This window comes from Trichosporon asahii (genome assembly GCF_000293215.1).
Source record: "Trichosporon asahii var. asahii CBS 2479 unplaced genomic scaffold scaffold00008, whole genome shotgun sequence".
Classification (NCBI taxonomy): Eukaryota; Fungi; Basidiomycota; class Tremellomycetes; order Trichosporonales; family Trichosporonaceae; genus Trichosporon; species Trichosporon asahii.
The window spans coordinates 306809-329404 of NW_014040916.1; the positions used below are offsets into that span (position 1 = coordinate 306809).

The 22596-nt window shown below is 60.1% G+C and overlaps 10 protein-coding genes across 10 annotated transcripts; 5 read left to right on the forward strand and 5 right to left on the reverse strand.

Moving 5' to 3' along the window:
* Positions 1-1074: 1074 nt before the first annotated feature.
* On the reverse strand, positions 1075-2096 carry A1Q1_06708 (uncharacterized protein; the record flags this gene model as incomplete). Its single annotated transcript, XM_014327757.1, has 4 exons — positions 1075-1233; positions 1275-1391; positions 1435-1524; positions 1659-2096. The coding sequence occupies 4 exons, from the start codon at positions 2094-2096 to the stop codon at positions 1075-1077; spliced, it is 804 nt and encodes a 267-aa protein (XP_014183232.1).
* A 663-nt stretch (positions 2097-2759) lies between these two features.
* Positions 2760-8033, reverse strand: A1Q1_06709 (helicase; the record flags this gene model as incomplete). The annotated part of the gene is made up of 1 exon (XM_014327758.1): positions 2760-8033. The coding sequence occupies one exon, from the start codon at positions 8031-8033 to the stop codon at positions 2760-2762; it is 5274 nt and encodes a 1757-aa protein (XP_014183233.1).
* A 368-nt stretch (positions 8034-8401) lies between these two features.
* On the reverse strand, positions 8402-9572 carry A1Q1_06710 (uncharacterized protein; the record flags this gene model as incomplete). Its single annotated transcript, XM_014327759.1, has 6 exons — positions 8402-8649; positions 8755-8911; positions 8969-9062; positions 9110-9232; positions 9299-9311; positions 9389-9572. The coding sequence occupies 6 exons, from the start codon at positions 9570-9572 to the stop codon at positions 8402-8404; spliced, it is 819 nt and encodes a 272-aa protein (XP_014183234.1).
* Positions 9573-10262: 690 nt separating this feature from the next.
* On the forward strand, positions 10263-11668 carry A1Q1_06711 (uncharacterized protein; the record flags this gene model as incomplete). The annotated part of the gene is made up of 4 exons (XM_014327760.1): positions 10263-10364; positions 10408-11247; positions 11306-11455; positions 11510-11668. 4 exons carry the CDS (start codon positions 10263-10265, stop codon positions 11666-11668), a joined length of 1251 nt encoding a protein of 416 aa, XP_014183235.1.
* Positions 11669-12293: 625 nt separating this feature from the next.
* On the forward strand, positions 12294-13083 carry A1Q1_06712 (TIM protein; the record flags this gene model as incomplete). The annotated part of the gene is made up of 3 exons (XM_014327761.1): positions 12294-12366; positions 12404-12714; positions 12829-13083. The coding sequence occupies 3 exons, from the start codon at positions 12294-12296 to the stop codon at positions 13081-13083; spliced, it is 639 nt and encodes a 212-aa protein (XP_014183236.1).
* A 448-nt stretch (positions 13084-13531) lies between these two features.
* Positions 13532-15906, reverse strand: A1Q1_06713 (uncharacterized protein; the record flags this gene model as incomplete). Its single annotated transcript, XM_014327762.1, has 3 exons — positions 13532-14345; positions 14671-15097; positions 15141-15906. The coding sequence occupies 3 exons, from the start codon at positions 15904-15906 to the stop codon at positions 13532-13534; spliced, it is 2007 nt and encodes a 668-aa protein (XP_014183237.1).
* Positions 15907-16870: 964 nt separating this feature from the next.
* On the forward strand, positions 16871-18781 carry A1Q1_06714 (uncharacterized protein; the record flags this gene model as incomplete). Its single annotated transcript, XM_014327763.1, has 3 exons — positions 16871-17179; positions 17354-17541; positions 17785-18781. 3 exons carry the CDS (start codon positions 16871-16873, stop codon positions 18779-18781), a joined length of 1494 nt encoding a protein of 497 aa, XP_014183238.1.
* Positions 18782-19028: 247 nt separating this feature from the next.
* Positions 19029-19505, reverse strand: A1Q1_06715 (40S ribosomal protein S12; the record flags this gene model as incomplete). The annotated part of the gene is made up of 2 exons (XM_014327764.1): positions 19029-19313; positions 19383-19505. 2 exons carry the CDS (start codon positions 19503-19505, stop codon positions 19029-19031), a joined length of 408 nt encoding a protein of 135 aa, XP_014183239.1.
* Positions 19506-19945: 440 nt separating this feature from the next.
* Positions 19946-21722, forward strand: A1Q1_06716 (Gly-X carboxypeptidase; the record flags this gene model as incomplete). Its single annotated transcript, XM_014327765.1, has 4 exons — positions 19946-20542; positions 20638-20804; positions 20889-21114; positions 21195-21722. The coding sequence occupies 4 exons, from the start codon at positions 19946-19948 to the stop codon at positions 21720-21722; spliced, it is 1518 nt and encodes a 505-aa protein (XP_014183240.1).
* Positions 21723-22166: 444 nt separating this feature from the next.
* On the forward strand, positions 22167-22527 carry A1Q1_06717 (uncharacterized protein; the record flags this gene model as incomplete). The annotated part of the gene is made up of 2 exons (XM_014327766.1): positions 22167-22266; positions 22415-22527. The coding sequence occupies 2 exons, from the start codon at positions 22167-22169 to the stop codon at positions 22525-22527; spliced, it is 213 nt and encodes a 70-aa protein (XP_014183241.1).
* Positions 22528-22596: the final 69 nt, after the last annotated feature.

A 22596-nucleotide genomic window follows, 5' to 3' on the forward strand; every position in this document is an offset into this window, starting at 1 on the left:
CCACGCCTTCGCACGCCCAGCCCTCGCTCATGTCGCTCGCGGCCCAGCCCCCGGCGCAGACCTCGCCCGCCCCGGCGCTGCCTTCGCTCGTGCCCCACCCCGCGTTCGCCCGCCAGGACATTCTCTCCGTCAAGCAGTTTACGCGTGACGACCTGCACGCGCTCTTCAACCTCGCGTCCGAGATGCGCACCCAGGTCGAGCGCCACGGCTCGGTCGACACGCTGCGCGGCCGCGTCCTGTGCACCCTCTTCTACGAGCCCTCGACCCGCACGTCCGCGTCGTTTGAGACTGCCATGAAGCGCTGCGGTGGTGAGGTCGTCCAGGTCACCGCCTCGGCCTCTTCCGTCCTCAAGGGCGAGTCGCTCCAGGACACGATCCGCACTGTGGGCTGCTATGCCGACGCGATCGTCCTCCGCCACCCCGAGGTCGGCTCGGCCAAGCTCGCGTCCAAGTGCAGCCCCGTCCCGATCGTCAACGGCGAGCACCCGAGCCAGTCGCTCCTCGATGTCTTCTGTATCCGTGAGGAGCTTGGTTCCGTCAACGGCATCACGATCACTCTCATTGGTGACCTGAAGAACGGCCGCACCGTGCACTCGCTCGTCAAGCTGCTGTCGCTCTACGACGTCAGCCTCAACTTTGTCTCGCCGCCCTCGCTCGCCATGCCCGACTATGTCAAGCAGGAGGCGAGCCGCGCGAACATTCCCTGGAAGGAGTACACCAACCTGGACGAGTGCATCGCGCAGAGCGACGTCCTGTACGTGACCCGCGTCCAGAAGGAGCGCTTCGAGAGCCTCGCCGAGTACGAGGCCGTCAAGGACATGTACATTATCAACAACGATGTCCTGAAGCGCGCCAAGGAGAGCGCCATCGTCATGCACCCCCTCCCGCGCGTGAACGAGATTGACCCCGAGGTCGACTTTGACTCGCGCCGCGCCGCCTACTTCCGCCAGATGCGCTACGGTCTCTTTGTCCGCATGGCGCTTCTCACCATGGTTCTCGGCGCCTAGTTTCCTAGCATCATTCACAGCATTAACGTAAAATAGATAGATCATGCATTCTTGTTTCGGATATTTGCTATCGCGACTCCTTCATGCGCTTCATGAGCACGGCCGTCGACTTGCGCAGGCTTTCCGTCTCCTCGGGCTTGGCCGTGGCGCAGCCTGCCCAACGAATCTTGCAGTTTTCGTCGACAAGATAGACGTAGCCGAGCAACTGATTCTCGATGCCGAGGGGCTGCGTCACCTGCCGTCAGCGCAATCACTCGGGCCACTCACATCAAACAGGTTCCACTCTCCCGATGAGCAGAGGTACGACGGCCACCGCGACTCGGGAACGGTACGTTTCAGCGACGACACGAAGAAGGACAGCAGCATGGACTTGAGCGGGTTCGCCTGGTGGTTGATCTGGTGTCAGCGCGAACGCGATGAGACTTACAATGACATATTGGAAGCCCGGCTGTCCCTCCCAGTCCTCGAGAACAGGCTCAACGAAGCTCTGCACATGCTCCTCACTGACGCGCGTCGTCTGAATCGCCACGAGCGACACCTTGCCATTGAGCAAGTCCGTCGTGTGCACCGTAGAGCCAGTCAGGGCCTTGCCACTAATGTCGGGAAAGTAGAGCGCGCGCTGCGGTCAGCAACGTCACCCGATCTACTCACGTCTTCACGGATGAGTACCGGCGGCGCGACCCAGAGCTTTCCGCCGTTGGCCTTTTTCGCCAGGTTGTAGTCGTGGAAATAGCCCTGGCTCGCCTCCTTCAGCAGCGCCTTGCGCTTCGCCTTGTGGCGGTCCCGGTCCAACAGCTCCTCCTTCTTCTCGGCCCACGTTTTCGGAATCGACGTCGGCACCTTGGTAGTGCCGAGCGGGCGACTCAGCGGTGGGACGGCATACGGATCCTTGTCCTTGACAGACTTGACCTCGGGCTGGTCGGGAGAGGCGCCGGACAGGAAGGCGACCTTGGCGCGGGATGCTTTGGAGGACTCGGGCTGCTCGGGTTGCGGCGGTGGCGGCGGTGGCGGGGCCTGAGACGAGGCAAATCGCACACTCGACGCCAGACGCACCGTCGAAAGCCGCAGGGGTATCCGAGAGACACTCATGGTGGACGTTGCTATCATTGCATTTTCAGATTGCCGGATGATCAGTACCATCCGCCACTTTGATACCGAGCACACGTCATTGGGAAAAGTCGGACTTGTTCACTGTCGTTCAACGAGCTTGACATTAACCTCAACATCAACGACCATGCGCCCGCAAGCTATCCGCCGCCTGCCCCTCAAGGAGGCTATTGCCGCTCTCAAGACTGGACAGGGCAGCACGCCCCTGCCCAACACCATCAAGGGACTGCAGCTGAGCTACACCCCGCAGGCCCCGGAGATGGGCACTCGGTGAGCTCGCCTGGCCGAGCATTGCTGACGGTAGCGAGTTTCTCCGCACAACTGCTTCGCGGATAGCGTACGCGAACCCGGATCTCCCCTTTGTTGTTGAGCGTGTCCCGAACCCCCGCGACCGCCGCCACCCCCAGTACAACCCCGAGGCGCCGTTTGCCGCGCCGACCATGACCGTCTCGTTCCGTAAGTGCACAGTCCAGACGGTGCTGACGACCAGACGGCCGCCCCGACAAGACGATTACGCTGACCAACATGTCGGCGGACGAGATTTACAAGCAGCTCTTGTCGTCTGCGGACAGGCGCGCGTAAGGAATATGTAAAGTGTATGCATGATATTTATACAAGGGTATCTAATGCAGGTGTAATGCTATGCTACTGATTTTTGCTGAGGAAATTATCTAACGACAACTCGGCGTACTCGTCTTCTGGAGGCAAGTCTTCGAGACCCTCGAGCACCTTGGACATGCTGAGGCCCGAGGCGTCCCGCTTTGGTTTTTTCGTGTCATCACCGTCAACCCTGAACAAGTCGAGCACCTCGCCCGTGTTCATCGACCCCAGGCCAGAGTTTTGCTGGGTCACTACGCTCGAGGCAATGTTCAACTTGAAGCGCTGAAGACCCATGATCTTCTCCTCGAGGGTGCCGCGGGTGATGAGACGGTACACGTTGACAACCTTTTTCTGCCCGAGACGGTGTGCGCGGTCCATGGCCTGGAGATCCTTCATCGGGTTCCAGTCGTGGTCAACAAAGATGACCGTGTCGGCCCCGGTCAGGTTCAGGCCCAGGCCACCGACGCTGGTGGTCAGGAGCAAGACGTCAATCTTGGGGTCTGCGTTGAACGTCTCGACGATCGCGTGCCGTTTCCTCGGATCCGTCGCGCCGTCCAGACGCATGTACGACACGGTGGGCATGTGCGCGCGGAAGAGGTCGCTCTCGATGAGATCGAGCATCGGCCGCAGCTGACAAAAGATGAGCACTCGGTGAGAACCGGTGAACGGTCCAGACGGGTCAGACTTGTCGACCTGCGGGAGGCCGATGCCACAGTCTGTCAAGAGCTGCTTGAGCGCCTCCAGTTTCGGGGCGTGACTGAGGTCATGCAGAGGCGGTACCTTGCCGAGCTTGTGCTCGACCTTGGCGAGAGCCTGTTTGTCGTCGCGGAGCACGAGAGCGGGGTGATTGCACAGCTTGCGCAGGTACTGCAGCGACTGGAACACGTGCGTCTGGCCGCCGCCGCCCGCCGCAAACTCGCCGGCCTCTTCCGCCGCGTTCGAGTGGGAGAACTCGTCGTACATGACTTTTTGCACGTCGGAGAGGTCGCAGTAGTAGTCTTGGATAATCTTGGGCGGCAGGTCGCTGAGGACGTCTTCCTTCAGTCGTCGCAGCAAGAACGGCAAGACTTGCTTGTGCAGCGCCTCGAGGGCGGCAGAGGCAGCTTCCCGCTCTTTCGCCGTGGCCTTGCCGTCGCGGTCTGCCAGGATCGGCTTGGAGAAACGCTCGTTGAACGCGCGCTCTGATCCAAGGAACCCTGGCATCAAAAAGTCGAACAGACTCCAGAGCTCGAGCACATTGTTCTGGATGGGCGTTCCCGACAGCAGCAGTCGATGCTGGGAGCGAATCTGCTTTACGGCTTGCGATAGCTTGGTCTTGGCATTCTTGATGACGTGCCCTTCGTCGAGAACACAGTACAGCCAGTTCATCCGGCCGAGGTCGGCAATGTCGTTGCGGACGGCCTCGTACGAGGTAATAACGACGTCGTACTGTTTCAGGTGCGGCCGGAGGCTGGCGCGCTGCGACGCGTTGCCGACATACTGCACGGGCCGAAGCTCGTCTGTAAACTTGCGAATCTCGTGGTACCAGTGCCCGGTCAGCGTGGGCGGGCAGACAATGAGCGACGGGAGATGGGCCGAGTCGACACTCTTCGTGGCCTTGTACCGAGCGGCGCGCTCGTGGTGCTTGCTGCCCACGATGCAAATGGTCTGCAACGACTTGCCAAGACCCATGTCGTCACAGAGAATGCCGTGCAGCTGGTACTTGGCCAGGAATGCCAGCCAGCTGACACCATCCTTTTGGTACTGGCGGAGGTCTGCCTTGATGTTGATCGGCAGTTCGTAGCTTTCCGCACGGGACCCGTCCAGCAGCTGTGCCAGGAATCGCCGTTCGTCGTCGCGCTTGGCGAGCATCTCTGCAGAGAACCCGGGAGGGTCGGGGATACCGGCTTCCAGCGGGACCATCTTGACGAGCGACGCAAATGTCGCGGTCGCCAGCAGACGCGTGCTCTCATCCGAGTCGCTCATGCGTCCGAGAATCGGGACAATCAGGAAGAGCACGTATGGCAGCGCCTTGATGTCGAGCTCTTTGATGATGTGGTGGATTGCTTCGACGGCACCTTGGCGCGCATAAACGTTTTCAGCGTCGCCGACAAGCGGTACGACCTCGTCAACGACACGGCGCATGCCTTCCTCGGTGGCGACGGCGCAAAGTACCGCCAGGGTACGGGCAGCGGCGTTGCGGACGACCGCAAAGGAAGACTGCAGCGCGATGATCAGAGGCGCGATGAGAGACACGAGCTGCGGGTGAAGTGCCGGGTCGAGTGTGGGGGCGACAAGCCGGAGCGACGTTAGGCCGTCGACCAAGTCCTGGCCGGGCGAGCGAGGTTCTGACAGGCGCTCATCCAGCGCCTGCGAGTCCCCGCCCGCCACGGCGAGGAGCGAAGCGCTGATGCCGTCCCAGAACCGGGGCACGCGCTCGAACAGGCTGCCGCTGAACCGCTTGGCAACGGCCGCGAGGGCGGCGAGGGCGCCGCGCCGCGTGACGCGGGCAGCAATCTGCTCTTCGGTCTCGTCGGGGACTGGGAGGCCCCTCTTGCCTGTCGGCGCCGGGGTGTCCTTTAGCGACAGGATGCCCTCGGTGTTTGGCGTGAACACTGGTGTCACTGAAACGTCCGAGTTCAGGAACGTGAACAAGTTTTTCAGCACCTTGTCCACCGGGTTGACGGCGGCGCTAAACTCGGGCGAACAGCAAAAGGCGACGAGTGCGCCGACGCTGTCTGCGGCTCGAGCCTGGAGCAGCTCGGACTCTTCCTTTTTGACGCCGTCCATGACAGCCTTGACGACGGGGCCGAGCTTTGGCGGCATGACGCCAAGCGCAATGAGGGCGCCGGCAACGCCAGCTCCGACCTGGACATCGAGCTTGTCCTTCATCGCGCTAAAGTAGCCGATCGACGCGAGCACCTTGCGCTGCCGGTCTTTCAGGTTTGCCAGTGCCGACTTTGCGTGGGCACCGCGCAGGAGCTTGGCGAGAGCGTCAAACGTGGGACCGACGGCGCGTCGCGCAGTGTCCAGAGTGAAAGCGTCCGCTCCGCCCAAGGGATCCACGCGGGAAGGCAGCTCGGGGATGCGGTCTCGCTTGACCTTGCCCTCGGTCGTGAACGCCGAGAACAGTGCGCGGACTTCGTCGTACACGCGCTGCAGCATGGTTGTCATTTCGTTGTACGTTGCCGGGGGCGCCAGCAGGGGGATGAGCGCCGAGGCGAGCTCGACCGCCTCCTGCCGGTTCTTCAGCGCCCATTCCCGAATGACAGTCGAAGCGAGGAAAACTTGGTGCGCGTTTGTCGATCCGAGGTAGTGGCGCACGAGGGCGAGGTCGTCAAACGCGTGCGGGTACGACCGGAGCGAGGCGAGGGCCTTGGCGGCCGCGATGCGCGTCTCCAGTACCAGCTCGGTCGAGATCAGACTCATATCGCCCGCAAACATGGCCTTGTCCACGTCGTGGCCGCGGACACGGCGGCCGACGAACAGCCCCTCGTCGAGGGGGACACCCACCGGCGTCATGGCAATCGCGTACCAGTCGTTGATCTTGGGTCCAACCGTCTCGTCAACGGCGGTGCCAGCGAATCCAGCCTCCAGCGCCTCGGCCGAAACGGAGCGCACGTCCTCCCGGTCCTCCAGAACAAGGTTCTGGAACAGCAGGGACAAAACGTCGGACTTGATCCAGTCATGCGGCAGATCGGGCACAGTCATCAAGACGAGGAGCGCCTTGGCGACGGCGAGACGGACACTGGCGATCGGGTGCCGGATGAAGGCATAGATTCTCGAGATGACTGATCGCTGATCGGCGCTCGACGCCATGAGACTGATGACCTCGCTGTAGCCGAGGAGAGCGCCGAGGAGGTCCATGACGGCTGCGGTGCTGCTGCCGAGCTCGTCGGTGCCCTCGCCGAGGCAGTCCCACAGCGTGGACAGAATGTCACCAATCTCTGGCAGCTTGACGAGATCTCCGGCCGCGGGCAGAAGAGCGGACGCGGCGACCGTCCGCACATCATCGTCCGCTTCTCGCAAAGAGAGCAGAGCGCACGACACAATGTCGCGAATGATGGCTTCCGTGTCGCGCACGACAACCTCGTATTTTAGACCGAGAAGACCAGCGTGCCGGAGCTCCCACGCGAACCGATCGCCGCGCGGGAGACCCTCGGCCGCCTTGCCGCGCTTCGCCCAGCTCTGGCGAACCATGTCCACGAGCGCGTTGTGCACCTCGGCGGCCTCGGCCTCAGTTTCAAACTTGAACAAAATGCCGAGAGCCTGCGCAGCTGTTTCTCGGACCGGCGCCATGACCGTGTCACCGACGAAATCGCCGAAACGATCGAGCGTCAGAAGGGTCAGCAGCCGGCGAGCAAGAGCGGAGAGGAAGCCGACATAGCCGGCAGCAATGTTGCTGCCAGTGTGCCTCAGGACCTCGGTGATACCGAGAGACGCGCCGTGGCGAGACTCCCAAGCAGGGTCCGTCAGAGCTCCAGACAGCTCGGCGACAACGGCCGACCACGGCGAGTGTCCGTGAGCGTCCAGCTTTAATGTCTGCACCTCGTGTGCTTCCACCGCTCCGCCTTTCTTTCCCGGATCAATCACCACAGGCTCTGGTCTGATATCCGGCTTGACATCCGGCTCGGATTTGATATCGGGTTTCACGTCGCGGGGGGGAGTCGGTTGCGGCGTGCCTTTCGGCGTCGAGCGGGGCGTCGGCGTCTCGGACGATGCGGGACCGCCATTCGCCTTTTCGTTTAAGCGCCGCATCTTGTTGGCCTCTTCGATCATGTTGTTGCCCTTTTTGCGCTTCAACATGGCGACTTGTCGCGCGGAGAGGCCTTCAAAGATGTTTTCTGGTGTCGGCGTCGAGGTGCCGTCGTCGCCATCGTCGAGGACAGCGTCCATGTCGCTACCCATGTCGAGGCCGCCGCCCATGCCAACAGCACCGAGCATCGCCTTCCTTCGTTTGGCGCGATCGGCGGGGCCAGGCTTGGCGACATACTCGCGACCTGCTGACGCCAGCAATAACTCGTTGGCGCATGCGACGGCGTGCACATCGAACGCCGCACCCGGGTCTATCGGCGACGGCGCGTCCTCGGATGAGCCCTCCCAAGCGGGGAGAGCTTGAGCGATGAGGCCGAGAGCGTTCGCGGCGGCATTGCGGGTTTCGGAGGATCGGGAGCGGAGGAGGGGGATGATTTTGGCAATGGTATCAAGGGTATCCTGCCATGCATCGTCCGTCGGGAGAGAAGAGAAAGTCTTGAGGGCGACGTCTGCCAGCTGCTTGGCGGCGGTGCGTCGAACAAGTGTGGACGTGCCCGTGTCGAGAAGTAGGATGAGTTTGGACATTGTTGATGTCAGCCTCCACCAGGCGCGGAGAGTGTGGCGCTGGCCGAAGTTGGCCTGGAGGTGTCGGCGTGGGGGTCGTGGTGCCTCCACCCAGCGCCTATTGTCTATATATCTTTGTCGCTTGTGAAGTCACCTCTGCGGCGTATCCATGCCCCCCACATAAATCTTCATCACGTGACTTTATCCCCGCCGGCGATATGGCGAGGCATCTTGTTTGTGCAGCAGTTGACGATGCGGCGCTGTGCGCTGCTAGATTTGTTGATCACAGTCGCTTGCGTCGACCATCGCGTAGCGCCGCAGCGACTCTCTCGAGCTAGACATCACACGCACGTCCATCACAACTTATCTACAACGTCGCACTAATGGTTCTACACGGCAGTAGCGCGCACTTGGCTGCCGCCGGCCGCGGAGGCGTCCCCGTGGCCAGCGAGGAGGGGGGACTGCTCGTCGGGTTGGTGCGCTGCAACCACTTCGCCGACAGTCACTACCTGCTCCGGGGGGATCGGTGTGCCCTCTGGCACCGACACGACTCTGCCGCTGAGGGTGCGCTTGTGACGGCGCGCGCGACGCGCGCTTCGTCCAGCGGCCCAAGGCTCGCCGCGGCGAGCTGCGAGGCCTGTAAACGTCAGGAACCCAAACGTGATTCCGGAGCAGAAAGCTGCGATCACGCCAAACCAAAACGAGCGATCTGCTGTTAGCGTCTCTTGGGACAGTCACGTACCGAGGCGTGACTTGCTGTCGTGGCCGTTAAAGCGCGGGTCTGTCGTGTACACGCGGAGAATGAAGATGATCGACGCCAGCTGCAGCGCGCAGTGGATGAACATGGCAACGGACACGAGCTTCCACTGCTTTCTCCTTGCGCGGGCGCGCGCAGTGCGCTGGCCTGCGGTCAGCGACATTCAGCACAGCATTTACCTCGATGCAGAAAGATGAACAGGAGCGACATCAACGCAAACAGACAGGGAACGAGGGCGAGCTGCGCCAGGTAGCCCGCAGTTGACCACTGCACGCAAAAGCTTTCGCCGAATTCTGCGCATTCAGACCTGCCGTCAGATCGGATCACGCGTTACACGCACCTCGTGGGGAACCTTTCGCACTGCCATGGGCCTTTGGCCCAGGCATCCGGCTGCAGATCATAGTAGCTGGTTCGCTCACCGCTGCTCGTTATCGGTTCGGCGCGGTAAAGGAGCGGGCCCGTCCTGGGGCGGGTGCAGCGTTGGTATAACCCGTACCTCGCCGTCAGCAAGCATCGATAAACAACTCACTGAGTCTCAAAGCCTGTGGGAACGAGGTGGTTCACAACGCGGATGAGGTCGGGAACCTGATGTCAGCCTATGACGACACTTGCCACTCACAGAAATGTTTAGCAGTGTAAACGTTGTCGCGACGAGCAGCATCGCGAGCGATACGAGATAGGGACTCTTGCGCATCGAGTGCTTGACGCGGGTGCGCGCCACCGCATTCTTGCGGCCAGATTCGTGCCGAGGCATCGTCGATGGAGCAGTGGGAAGAGTGGGAAGTGGAGGCAGCCTGAAACATAGTCTGCTTGTGGTGATGACCTAATAAGATGCCGCTGACCTCATAACCCAATTTCGCGCAACGAATGCGCAACAACAAACGCGTCAACATGAGCGACGAGAGGCGGATACGCAAGCTGCCGCTGGACGTCGTGAATCGAATAGCTGCTGCCGAGGTGAGCAATAGCTTCGTGCAGCGACTCATGCCAGATCATCCACCGTCCGTCAAATGCCATCAAGGAGCTCCTGGAGAACGCGCTGGACGCTGGAGCAACGTCGATCCGCATTACAGTCAAAGATGGAGGGTTGAAGATGCTCCAAATCGTGGACAACGGCCACGGCATTGCGGTGGGTGTGAGGGAAGACCAAACTGACCGCAGCGAGAAGACCTTCCCTTGCTCTGCGAGCGATACGCAACGTCCAAGCTTCGGCAATTCCAAGACCTCGAGTCGCTGGCGACGTACGGCTTTCGCGGCGAAGCCCTCGCGAGCATCAGCTACTGCTCTCATCTTGAAGTCGTGACGAAACCGCCGTCCGAGTCGTGCGGATGGAAGTGAGAATACGTGACGGCCTCGTCTGACGACAGGGCTCTGTACGAGAACGGCGCCATGCTTGGCGACCCGCGACCGACAGGCGCAAACGACGGCACAATGATATCTGTATGTGTCCTCACTATCAGTCCTGACGACAGGCCACCGATCTCTTTTACAACATGCCGCTGCGCAAGCGCGCGTTCAGGTCTACGTCCGACGAGTACGGCCGCATCCTCGACGTTGTGACCAAGTATGCTATACACAACCCGCACGTCTCTTGGGTGTGCAAAAAGGTAGGCGTCTGGCCGATGGGGCTGACCGTAGCACGGCACCGCGGCGGCGGACCTCTCGACAAACGCAAACTCTACCGCGAAGGCCAACATCAGCCATCTCATCTCCTCCACCCTGGCGCAGGAGCTCATCGAAATCCCCGACACGACATTTGACGCCAAGCTCGGAACCAGCTGCCACGGCTGGATCAGTGACGGGAACTGGGCGCCCAAAAAGGGCGGGTTCATCCTGTTCATCAACAGTGAGGCTTGCGTCGACGTGACTAACCTCAGATCGCCTGGTGGACAGCACAAAGCTGAAAAAGGCAGTCGAGGCCGTATACGCGACGGTACTGGCGAAGGGCGCGTCGCCGTTCATCTATCTGAGGTGGGAAGGCATCCGACGCCGTCTGACGCCAGTCTCCGCATCGACCCCGCAAAGATCGACGTCAATGTTCACCCGACCAAGTCGGAAGTTCACTTTCTGAACGAGGATGAGATTGTCGTCGCAGTGGTCGGCGCCGTTGAGCAGGCGCTCGCCAACGCCAACACCTCGAGGACGTTTGCGGTGCAAACCGTGTCCACGTCAAAATCCGACACTCCCGCTCGCCGAGCGGCCGCACCCAACTACAAAGTGCGCATGGACCCAGCCAACCGGACGCTGCACTCCATGGTTGCCGTCGTCAACCCGTCACAGATTGCAGGGCCAGAGGACACGTCGCGAACCGTAGACGCTACGGAGTGCGACTTTACCAGCATCCAGGAACTGAGGCAGGCGGTAGCAGACAACAGCAGCTCGGGGCTGAGTGAGATGCTCGCCACGCACGCGTTTGTCGGGGTCGTCGACGAGCAGTCATGTTTGGCTCTGGTTCAGCAGGGTACGAGACTGCAGCTCGTCAACTATGCCGCCCTAGGGTGAGTGCTTTGCGGGACCCGCTGACCCCAGGGACGAGCATTTCTACCAACTCGGACTGCAGCAGTTTGGTGGCATTGGTCGCCTCAAGCTCGAACCTCCGCCGCCGCTGTCAGAGCTGATCAAGGTTGCCGCCGAAGCAGAGCCGGACATTGCCAAAGCCGGCCTCAGTGTCGACCAGGTCGTCCAGGTGAGCCCCGATTGTGACGCCGCTCTGACGTCAGAAAACCCTGACCATCCTCAGGGCACGCGCAGAGATGCTCGACGAGTACTTTTCCATCACCGTCTCCGCCGACGGTCACCTCGAGGCCATTCCGTTGCTTCTGAAGGGGTACACCCCAGATCTCGATCGTCTGCCGCATTTTCTGCTGTCACTCGCCCATCGTGTGGTCTGGGACGATGAAAAGGAGTGCTTTGACACGATCCTGCGCGAGATTGGCTTCTTTTACTCTCCTCGCCCGTTTGGCTCCCCGCCGCCGGAAGACGGCGCTCACCGGCAATGGCAACTCGAGCATGTGCTGTTCCCGTCCTTCAGGCGCACGCAGTGGCCACGCAGGCTGAAGCCGAGCGCCAAGCAAGTCGCCAACTTGCCGGACCTGTTCCGGGTGTTCGAGCGGTGTTAACGTATGCATGTGTCGGGCGGACTTTGTAGCCGGTGACGAGGAAAGCACCACGGACGTCCTGGGCACATCCCGGACTCCCCCGCAGTCAGGACCCCATACCTGCGTCGGTGTTGGTCGGCCGGGCTGGCGGAGGAAGCCCATCGACCAATCGCGGTCAGGGACCAGATTCGATCCCGGCGGCAAGGGAACGTGGGGCGTGGGGAGCCATCATCAGCAGGGAGACGGAGTTGCCGAGCTCTGCCGGTGGTCCGGACGTAATTGCACGCGACGTCAGAAACCTCCACGAGACACTTTGACATTGCTCATTCTACCATCACTACACACCGAAAATGGCTCCCGCTCGCAAGTTCTTCGTTGGGTACGGGACTGTGCTGGCGCGTACTAACATGCAGTGGCAACTTTAAGATGAACGGCTCCCAGAGCCTCGTCAAGCAGATTGTTGACCAGCTCAACAACGCCAACCTTGACGGCACCAACGGTGCGTTGATCCGCCTGTCACTCGCTGACCATTGCAGAGGTCGTCATCGCTCCTCCCGCCATTTACCTCCTCGACGTCTCCCGCAACATTAAGCCCCCCGTCGAGGTCGCTGCCCAGAACTCGTACACTGTCAACTCTGGCGCCTACACCGGCGAGATCTCCCCCGAGCAGATCAAGGACGCTGGCATCCCCTGGGTCATCCTCGGCCACTCGGAGCGCCGCTCCCTCTTTGGCGACTCTGACAAGATTGTCGCCGACAAGGTCAAGGCGGCTCTCGCCGTCGGCCTCAAGGTCATTGCCTGTATCGGCGAGACCCTCGAGGAGCGTGAGAAGGGCGTCACTAACCAGGTCTGCGAGCGCCAGCTCGAGGCCATTGCCAAGGAGATTGGCGAGGGCGACTGGAAGTGAGTATTGCGCTGCATCCGCCGCTGACCACCCAGGAACATTGTCGTCGCCTACGAGCCCGTTTGGGCCATTGGCACCGGCAAGGTTGCCACCGCCCAGCAGGCCCAGGACGTCCACCACGACCTCCGCAAGTGGCTCGGCCAGCGCGTCTCCCAGCCCGTCGCTGATGCTACCCGCATCATCTACGGCGGCTCTGTCAACGCCAAGAACTGCACCGAGCTCGCCACCGGCGCCGACATTGACGGTTTCCTCGTCGGCGGCGCCTCGCTCAAGCCCGAGTTCATCGACATTTGCAAGTGCAAGAAGAACTAGGAATTGTCGAGCAGCCGGCCCAGACTATAACTGTGCCTAGGCAGCTCACACCGTACATTAACCCATGTGTATGCTAGCAGTGTGAATAAAAATGCAAAGTTATGCCGACTCGGTCACACGTGTAACAATTTACATTCAACAACTACAAGATTCTACGCGCTGAGACCGACAGCCAGGCGGAGAGCCTTCCTGGCCTGCTCAAGCTCGAGGCCGATGCAGGCCCAGCGGCCGACATAGTAGCCGACCCAAGTGTGCGCCTGCTTCACGGTGAGCTGGTCAATCGCATCGACCGAGGTGAGGGGCTAGAGTCAGCATGGCCAAACAGGCTTGCTCACAGGAACGCCGTGGGGAGGAACGCCGGTGGGGAGAACGGGCAGAAGGGAGACACCGGCGGCGTGGCGAGGGCCGTTTGCGTGTCTGTCGGGTCAGTGCGAGCCTTGCGGACGACTCACGCGGCATGAAGAGCAGCAATCTTGGTGTTGACCTTTTTCAGCTCCTCCAGCTGCTTGCGAAGCTCCCTGACCTCGCTCTCCAGCTCGTTGACCGGGTTTCGGGCGGGAATGGGAGGCAGCATGAGGGGCTGACGGCGAAGAGGCGCCACAGCAGGCTCGGGGACAGTCGAAACGTGCGAGGGCGAGGACGGCTCAGACTCGGGAGGCGACATCGGAGCCGCGGGAACGACCCAGCACAGCATGGGCGACGGCGCACCCGAGACCTTGGGAGGGTTCGCAAGTGCCGACTGGACCTGCTTGTGGAACGGCGTGTGGGGAGGGGTGCTGGTGGGGGACTCGGGAACGGTCACGACGCCGAGATCAATGCTCTCAGCGGCCGGCTTGGGAACGTAGCTCGGCGCGTTGAGAGGAATGATGGGAATGGAGGGCTTCGTGGCGGACATGGTGCTCGATGTGACCGTGGACGAGGACGAGGCTGAGGCGGCTGAGGAAATGGAAGTCGTCGAGGAAGAGGTTCGGAGGCGGCGACGACGAAACTTGGCTAACAACTCAGTGTACTGGGGCATCAACTTGTGAGGATGTTCGTCAAAGATGGGTATCCTCTTATACATCGCTACGGGTAGGGAGAAACCGGCGGATACGGCAAGGCGATTAGGACCGACTGGTGCTTGGGCCGACGTGCGGATGCTCGAGCGCGCACAAACCCCGTCCAAGCAGAGACCCCAAGCACTCGACCGTGAGCGCAAGCCGCGAGCGGAAAACGGCTCATGGCAGATGTGCTTTCCAGCGTTGCGCGTCACTGTCGACATGCTAAACACTGCGATAAGCGATGCTTTTCTATGAAGATCGCTGCAGCCGCACGGCCGGTAGTGGCGTAACGTGGCGCCACACGCTGCACTTTTTTTTTTCTGACACAAGCACAGGCCACCTTGAACTCAGGAAGCAAGACCTTGAGCTGACGACGTGGCCGAAACACATGCCTGCACCGTGGTTCGATCAAGTTCACGGGTCATCAATCGGCGCCCCGAAAGCTCCGGGCTGAAACGTTGTGTTTACTTGGTACATTCAGACTGTTCTCAGGAGAACATAAAGTTCAAACTATACGAAACATGAGCCAAAGTGGCCGCAAGCTTACTCGAGGTCCTCGAGCGAGCGCTTGTTCGACTGGGCGAAGGGGTCGGAGCAGCCCTGGCAGATGGGGCCAGTGGCACCGGTAGTGACGACGACGCCGTCCTGGCGGTCACCCTGCTGGATGTTGAGGGGGGCGACGTTTCCGTCCTGCCACTGCCAAAGCTGGGTGCCAGAGTTGTCACCGACGTAGGTGCCACCGACACCGTTGTTGGAGCCGGGGCTGACACCGGGAACCTGGACGTAGCCGTTGTTGCCGACGTTGAGGTTGGTGTTGCCAGCAGTAATGCCGGCACCAGAGGGGTAGCTGCCGAGGCCACCGGTGAGGAGCTTGACAGTGCCTCCGAGGTAGCCGGCGGTGAGGCCGAGGAGACCGCCGAGGATGCCACCACCGCCGCCACCACCACCCCGCCACTCCAGAGCGCAGCTCATCACTGGACGCAGCAGGACATGTTTTACGACCAACCCGTGTCGTACGTCCAGGAAGTCTTCCCCTACCCACCGATGCCACTGGGAGCAGTCGGACACCAAGACTCCACGCCCGAGATGCCCTCGCACGTTCTGTTGTTCGGGGAGGCTCTGCAGAGAAGCCAAGGAAACACAACCGTCCGAGAGGCACTCGGCATCCGCGGCTACCACGAAGTGGACAATCTCTGGAATGGGTTCGACGTGGCTCAAGACGAGGACAAGCGGAGAGGCGGTGTTCGAGTTTGGGCTCGTCAGTAGCAACATCGTATGCAACCAACGCATCTGCATCACACTCGCCGCCGCCGCCGCCGCCGATGATGACACCGCCGGGACCACCACCTCCGCCGCACTGGCCGTAGGCACCGCAGGCTCCGGCCTGCTGGACGTAGTTGGCACCGGCGCCAAAGGTACCGCCGTAAGGCGAGCGCTCCTCGAGGGTCTCAGCCTGAAGGTCGGCGAGGCTGCGCTTGCCCTTGTAGGTGCAGCCGTTGCAGAGACCGTCGTCGCCGACAGTGACGTAGCCCTTGTCGTTCTTCAGAACAGGGCCCTTGGCGAGCTTGACGTCAAAGACGTCTCCGTTGTCGAACTGGAAGAGGGACTTGCCGTCCTTGTTGCCGATAAACTTGCCCTTGCCGGCGTGGGGGAACTCGACCTCCTGGCCGAGCTTGTAGCCGTCAAACTGGAGAGGGGCGTTGCCGTCGACGCCGTCGCGGGCGCTCAGGTCAACAGCGGCAGCCGAGACCAGGGCGGGAAGAAGAGCAACGAGAGCGAGCATTCTAAGGATTGTAGAGTGGTTGTCGGGAGAGGCTGAGTCGAGCTCGGTTGGGCTTGATGGAGAACACTTTGAGGTCAGAGGTCCCTCTTTATATACACGAATCGACGTCCATCGTATCTTTCACAATGTCTTTCAAAGGTGTGATCACCAGCCACCGCACGAGAGCCACTCCGAGAAGGTCCAGTGTGGGCAACACTAGTGTCGTCGGCCACTGTCGTCACTGGAGCAATCTGTCTCGATGGCAGCAAAGGCTGTCCGTGGCGTTCACCAGTCCCGCATACCGCCATCAGCCTCCAGTCTAATGGCCTCGCCACAGAGTCCCGTTAGCAAAGGCAGCCAGCGGTTCATGATGGCTGCGAGTTTCTTGGAATGCGATTAAGCTCTCCCAGAGAACGGCAAAGGTCCCCCGTAGCCATGGAAACTCGACACTTATTCGCTGTCAGTGGTGAGGCGTCTGAACTCTAACAAGCCTGCCCAGCTCCACTTACTGCGATGGGCAACTCAGCCTTGGCTACGTACACCACCGAGAAGGCGAGTGTTGTCAGCGTAACCTCGGGCAATCCTGCATACCTGACAAGCTCTCGAAGAGTATGGTTATCTGACTGATGGAAACCTTGGTCAGCGTCTCTGTTAGCCATGTACGGTCAGCCTCTGCCAACCAACACGTCATGGTCTACCCGCGCATGAGTTAATCCGGGAGACCAAGGCAGGTTGGTAGTGTCTCACAAGGTTAAAGTCTGTCAACATGAAACATAGTCGTCCCGAAGAATGAACGCCGAAGGTGTTATCATGTCGGCGATCGAGACGCATTCGGAATGAGAGCGATAGCAACAATCACGTCGAAAGCATTCGTTATCGACTTGTCGCAATGTCCGAGGAACGCGTTACGTAATACGTGCATGCGTCATGGCCGGATGCGATCATCGCGCTTCGCCATCACCCAACACACATCTCGCCATCTCCAATGATTCCTAATGCGTTCCTCGTTGCGTTGACGCTTCGGTCGCTAGGTCTACTGCTCCCTCACACTTTCTTCCAGCCCGACGAGTTCTATCAGGCGTTCGAGCCAGCCTACTCTGCAGTCTTCGGCCATGGGTTCTTGACATGGGAATGGCGCGACCTCCCCTACACGGCAACCCAGGGTGGCAGTCCCGTTGACCTGCTGAAGCGAGCGGTCTGCGGCGGAAGGCTGCGAAGCTGGGTCTGGCCCGGTGTCTTCATGGCCGTGTACAAGTCACTTGACATGCTCGGTTTGCAAGATACCGAGTGGGCTGTGAGCGTCCTTGCTTGTGAGGTACTGACATTAGATTGCACTGCCCCGCCTTATCGGCGTGCTCATCGCAGCTTTGACCGATTACTTTACGTCGTTGCTCGCAGTCAAGTTGAGAGGCCCGGGCGCGGCAACTGCCGCTGTAGGTCGACCTTGTTTCACGTCTGACTCGCACAGCTGTTCCTGTCTCTGACGTCGCTCTTCAACGCTCATCTCTTACCCCGAGCGCTGTCCACATCCCCAGAGACGCTCCTCACGACTGCAGCCCTAGTGTATTATCCGGACACATGTTCTTCCGAGCTAAAGGCGCCGGGGCCTGAGAATCTCGACCCGGTTGCCATGGACCGAGCCGAAGGAAAGGCATCGTGAGAGAGGCACTCATTCATCGCTGACGTCCAGAAAGCTGCCCAGCAGCGTGTTCGTCGCCGCGGCCTTGGCAACGTTGTCAGTGTGCATCAGACCCACGATGCTCGTGTTCTGGGCGTACTACCACCTGGCCAGCGTGTGGTCTCTGTACCGTACGCGTGGGCTCGGCGCGCTCGTCTCCTTTAACGTGACGGCAGTGCTCGGAGGGCAAGTGGGAGGCGTCACACAGTCACTGACCGCAGGCTCCTTGTGCTACTGTCGGCTACCGTTGTCGACTATCTCATGGTCGGCCGCCTCGTCTTGCCTGTGTTCACATTCTTCCACCAAAACGTGCTCCGCAATGTTGCGGCGTTTTACGGAGGAACCGGGTTAGCCTACCATCTTGTCCAGTCACTCCCGCTGCTGCTGTTTCCTCTTTGGTACTGGTGGGCAAAGGGGTTCCTGGCAGCAGTGCTGCCCCGGAGCGTGACGCCAGTGTCGCTTGCGCGCCTCGACGTGACTCGGCCTATGCGCAGACTGGGGCACGCCGTCTGTTTCACCATTGCCGTGTTCTCATTGTCGCCTCATTCCGAGTGGCGATTCCTGCATCCGCTCCTGCCTCAACTCTTCATGTTTGCCCTTCCCGCGCTCCAGGCCGACTACTGGGCATCCATGGTCGGATGCTTCCAAAAGCCAGGCATGACGTTTAGACAGTGGGTCCGGATACCAAAGCGCGCCTTCTACCTCATCCTCCTGGCCCCGGTCCTGCCATTCCTCTACCTCAACGTCTTCCACGGAGGCGCACAGGTCGAGGTCATGAACAAGCTCCGGCGTGGAGAGTACGGAACCGTGTCCAAAGTCGCGGTGCTGATGCCCTGCCACTCGACACCGTGGTCAAGCCACCTCGGCCGCAACATCACCGGCTGGTTCCTCACCTGCGACCCGCCACTCCAGAGCGCAGCTCATCACTGGACGCAGCAGGACATGTTTTACGACCAACCCGTGTCGTACGTCCAGGAAGTCTTCCCCTACCCACCGATGCCACTGGGAGCAGTCGGACACCAAGACTCCACGCCCGAGATGCCCTCGCACGTTCTGTTGTTCGGGGAGGCTCTGCAGAGAAGCCAAGGAAACACAACCGTCCGAGAGGCACTCGGCATCCGCGGCTACCACGAAGTGGACAATCTCTGGAATGGGTTCGACGTGGCTCAAGACGAGGACAAGCGGAGAGGCGGTGTTCGAGTTTGGGCTCGTCAGTAGCAACATCGTATGCAACCAACGCATCTGCATCACACTAGTCCTACTATGGCAATAATTCCAGCAAAGGACTACTGCGCGCTAACGTCAGCACTGACACTGGCAGGAGATGCTTGATGTTCAGACGGCGGAAATGGCCTCTTTCGAGGTAGGTTCGATTCCTAGGGGTTGTCGACACACATGAATGCGAAGAGGGAGTCCCATATTCATCTTGAAAGATGCAAGCCAAGATCGCACACTCACATGTGATTTAGCGGGTCTTGAAGTAGTCGAGGAGGACCTGGAGGCCAGCGGTCTCGGCACCGTAGTTGGTGATGACGACGCACGAGCAGCCGACGACCTTGCGGGGCTTGCCCTCACGGTCGATCTTGGAAAGACCGGCCCACTGGCCAAGAACCTTGGCGTCGGAGACCTTGATGAGCTGAATGTTGTGCTCAGCGCAGAGGGCCTCGATAAGCTTCGAGTACTCGGCCTCGGTGACGGTCTCGACGAGAACACAGAGGTGAGCCTCGCGCTTGTCGAGGGCCTTGGCGGACTCGCGGAGACCACGGGCAAGACCGTCGTGGATCTAAGGCGTCAGCGCTATCTCCACCCAAAAACTCACGAGGGCAGTCTTGACGACCTCCTCGAGGGCCTGCTCGACCGACATGGGGCCAGAGTTGTCGGCGACCTCGACCTGCTCGACCTGCTCAGGGGCGTTGGAAGCGTTGGATCCGGCGTCAGACATTGTGATGGTCTTCTTCCACCGGTTTTGTAAAACGAGAAAGAAGTTGTAGAGTGGAGAACCACCAAAGCAGCGCTTGCTCACTGAAAATCGTGCCCTACAATGAGTCGGCGTTTTCGGAAATTCATCCGACCACCCGATTGTCGTTTGTGGCACTGTTATTTCAGGGGTGTCGAAGCTATGGAATTCGTTACGACCTACTCCACACCTCTCATCTGTGAGCATATGACTGGCAGCTGACTGGTCAAGTGACTGTAGTCACTTCGGACTTCCTCGTCATGAGACATGATGTCACAGAGGTTAAGCTTTTGGACAGCCTGCGCTTCATGTGGGCTGGGAATAATGTGGGCAACTTGTTGGATTCTTTGGGGATGCGCGAGACAGCTACATAACTGCGACAAGAGTCCCACAGTGCAGCACACTGCCATTCGAGACAAACCAGGATGGTGCTCTTCACAATTATCTGCGCGACTCTTGTCGCGGCGAATAACAATGCCGGCAACACATCGCTGTGCCCTGCCCAGCCGCCCGCGCTGGTGAAGGGTGACGGTTGGAACCCGGCCGCCAACGAGAGCTATGCCAGTGCGGCCGCCCAGCGTCTCTCGAGGGCGGTACAGATTCCGACTGTCTCGTACGACAACATGCCCATGAACCCAAACGACACAGTGTTCGATTCGCACACGCGTTTCGCCGAGTTCTTGCGTCAAGAATTCCCGACCGTCTTCCAACACGCAACTCACGAGACTGTCAATGTGCACAGCCACCTCTTCACGTTCGGCGGCAATAGCACCAAGGCCCCGATTCTGTTCATGTCCCACGAAGACGTCGTGCCTGTATTGAATGAGACGGAGGGGCAGTGGACGCACCCTCCTTTCTCCGGCTTTGTGTCCAACGAATCGGAGGGAGCTTGGATATGGGGCAGAGGGGCCAGCGACACGAAGAACACTCTGATCGGGCAACTTTCCGCGGTTGAACAGCTCATTGCGGAGGGGTTCGAACCCGACCGTCCAGTGCTGCTCTCGATTGGATTCGACGAAGAGGTAGGCCTGATACATATCCCCGCACTCACGGTCAGGTCGGTGGAGAGCGCGGCGCAGGCAAGGTAGCCGAAATCATTCACCAGCGCTATGGCCAGCACGGTGTCGCGTTTGTGGTGGATGAGGGATTCTCTGGTGTCCGCGAAGTCTATGGCACAACGGTCGCCAGTCTGGGCATGGCAGAAAAGGGCAGCGCCTCGTTCCAGCTGAGCCTGAGCACCTTGGGCGGGCACTCGAGCTCCCCGCTGCCTCACACTGGAAGTAGGTTACTGTGCCGGCGGTGCTGACAGCTCAAAGTCGGCCTAATGTCGCTGATCCTCGCAAACTTTGAGAGCAACCCGTATCCCAGCAAGCTCGACGAAGGCAACCCCTTCTTGCATTACCTCGCGTGTCTGGCCGAGTATGCTGCCAACATTCCGGGTGACCTGAAAAGCCGTATCCAGGACCCGTCTCAGTGGCAAGGCCTAGCCGATGAGCTCGGCAAGCACGACCGCATTGCCAATGCTTTCCTGACAACTACGACTGCCATCGATCTGATCAATGGCGGAAACAAGATCAATGCGCTGCCGGAGAGCGTTAATGGTGAGCAAATGGAGGAGCCGTGCTGATTACAGCGTCCATTAATCATCGCATCGCGTTCACGTCGAGCGTCCAGGAGACTGCCCAGCACTACATTGATGTGGTGGTGCCATACGCCCAGAGCCTCAACATTAGCGTCACCGCGTTTGGACAGGGGTACCCCTTGAACGTCACTCCTCACGACACCCCCGTCAGTGAGCTGACGGGTGGAACGGGCACGCCCGTTCCCGCGGGCAACTTGTCCATTGCCTACATCGGCAACGATCCTGGCCTGGAGCCCGCACCAGTGACACCGGACAATGGGCCTTCCTTCAAGCTGCTTGCCGGCACTATCAAGGCCGTGTGGGGCAACGACACCCTCGTCACCCCGACGGGCATGTATGGTGAGTGCACCGCGATGTATACCCTAACACCAGCCAACACGGACACGGCGCACATGTGGAACGTGACCGAGAATATTTTCCGGTACACCCCCGCCTACCTAAACGAGTCGCTGAACCAGCACACCGTCAATGAACGTATCAGTCTCCGAGCCCACCTCAGCTCCATCCAGTTTTACTACCAAGTCATCCGCAACCTCGAAGGTTGGGACAGTGGGCAGTAGAAGTCGGTGCCACAATGCATGAATGTTACGTAAAGACGGCCAGGTTGCACCGTGCTTCTCACCAGGTTGTCACGTGAAGGATGGGGAACGCGGGAACGATGGGAGCTGCCCGGAGCCCCAGAACAATCGTGGAAAAGCTGGAAGGGCACTCGTGGGAAACTGGTGCCACACACTCGTGGGAAACTGGTGCCACATCGAAGCTTTTATCGTGGGAAAGCTGATGCCACTCAGACCTCTTTCAGAATTCCCACGAGCGCTGAGCGCGGCGGTAGAGATCGGGGCTCCGAATAAAAAGCGCCAAAAACAGACACCTCACAGGAAAACTGCGCAGCGCATCCCGTTCAAGGCGATGAACCCTGGTAAGGAGAATATGACTTGACCTTCCTCCATGAGGCAAATTCGAAGGCGAGGGCACTTTCATGTATGATTTGACCGTGGGAAACCATGGATCAAGCGCGGCCTGTCTCCGACCTCGAGGCCGGTTTGAATGGAAAAGGCTATCGAGCATCCCTGCCCGGTGGTGCAACTCTAAACGGGCATCGGTGTAGGTCGTCCCAGGTGGACTCTTCCCAACCCAAAAGCTCAGTTCAGAGGTAGACCACCGTGGGAAAGCTTGAAAGAAGGAGAGGCTGCCTCCGACCTTGACCCGTCTGTAGTGCGAATCTACCGATGAAACTCAGTGCTGCCATTAGCTCATGCTACCCAGAACACACCAGGGTCGTCAGAACGCTCTCTTGCCCAGGATATGCTTCAACTCTCTGCTTCAGTCTCCGAAGCACCTCTGAGGCATTCTCAGGCTCTCTGAATCTCCCGATGTAGTTTGACACTCGCTACCTCCTGAAGGGATCTGCCAGACGACTTCTGATATCTTTCG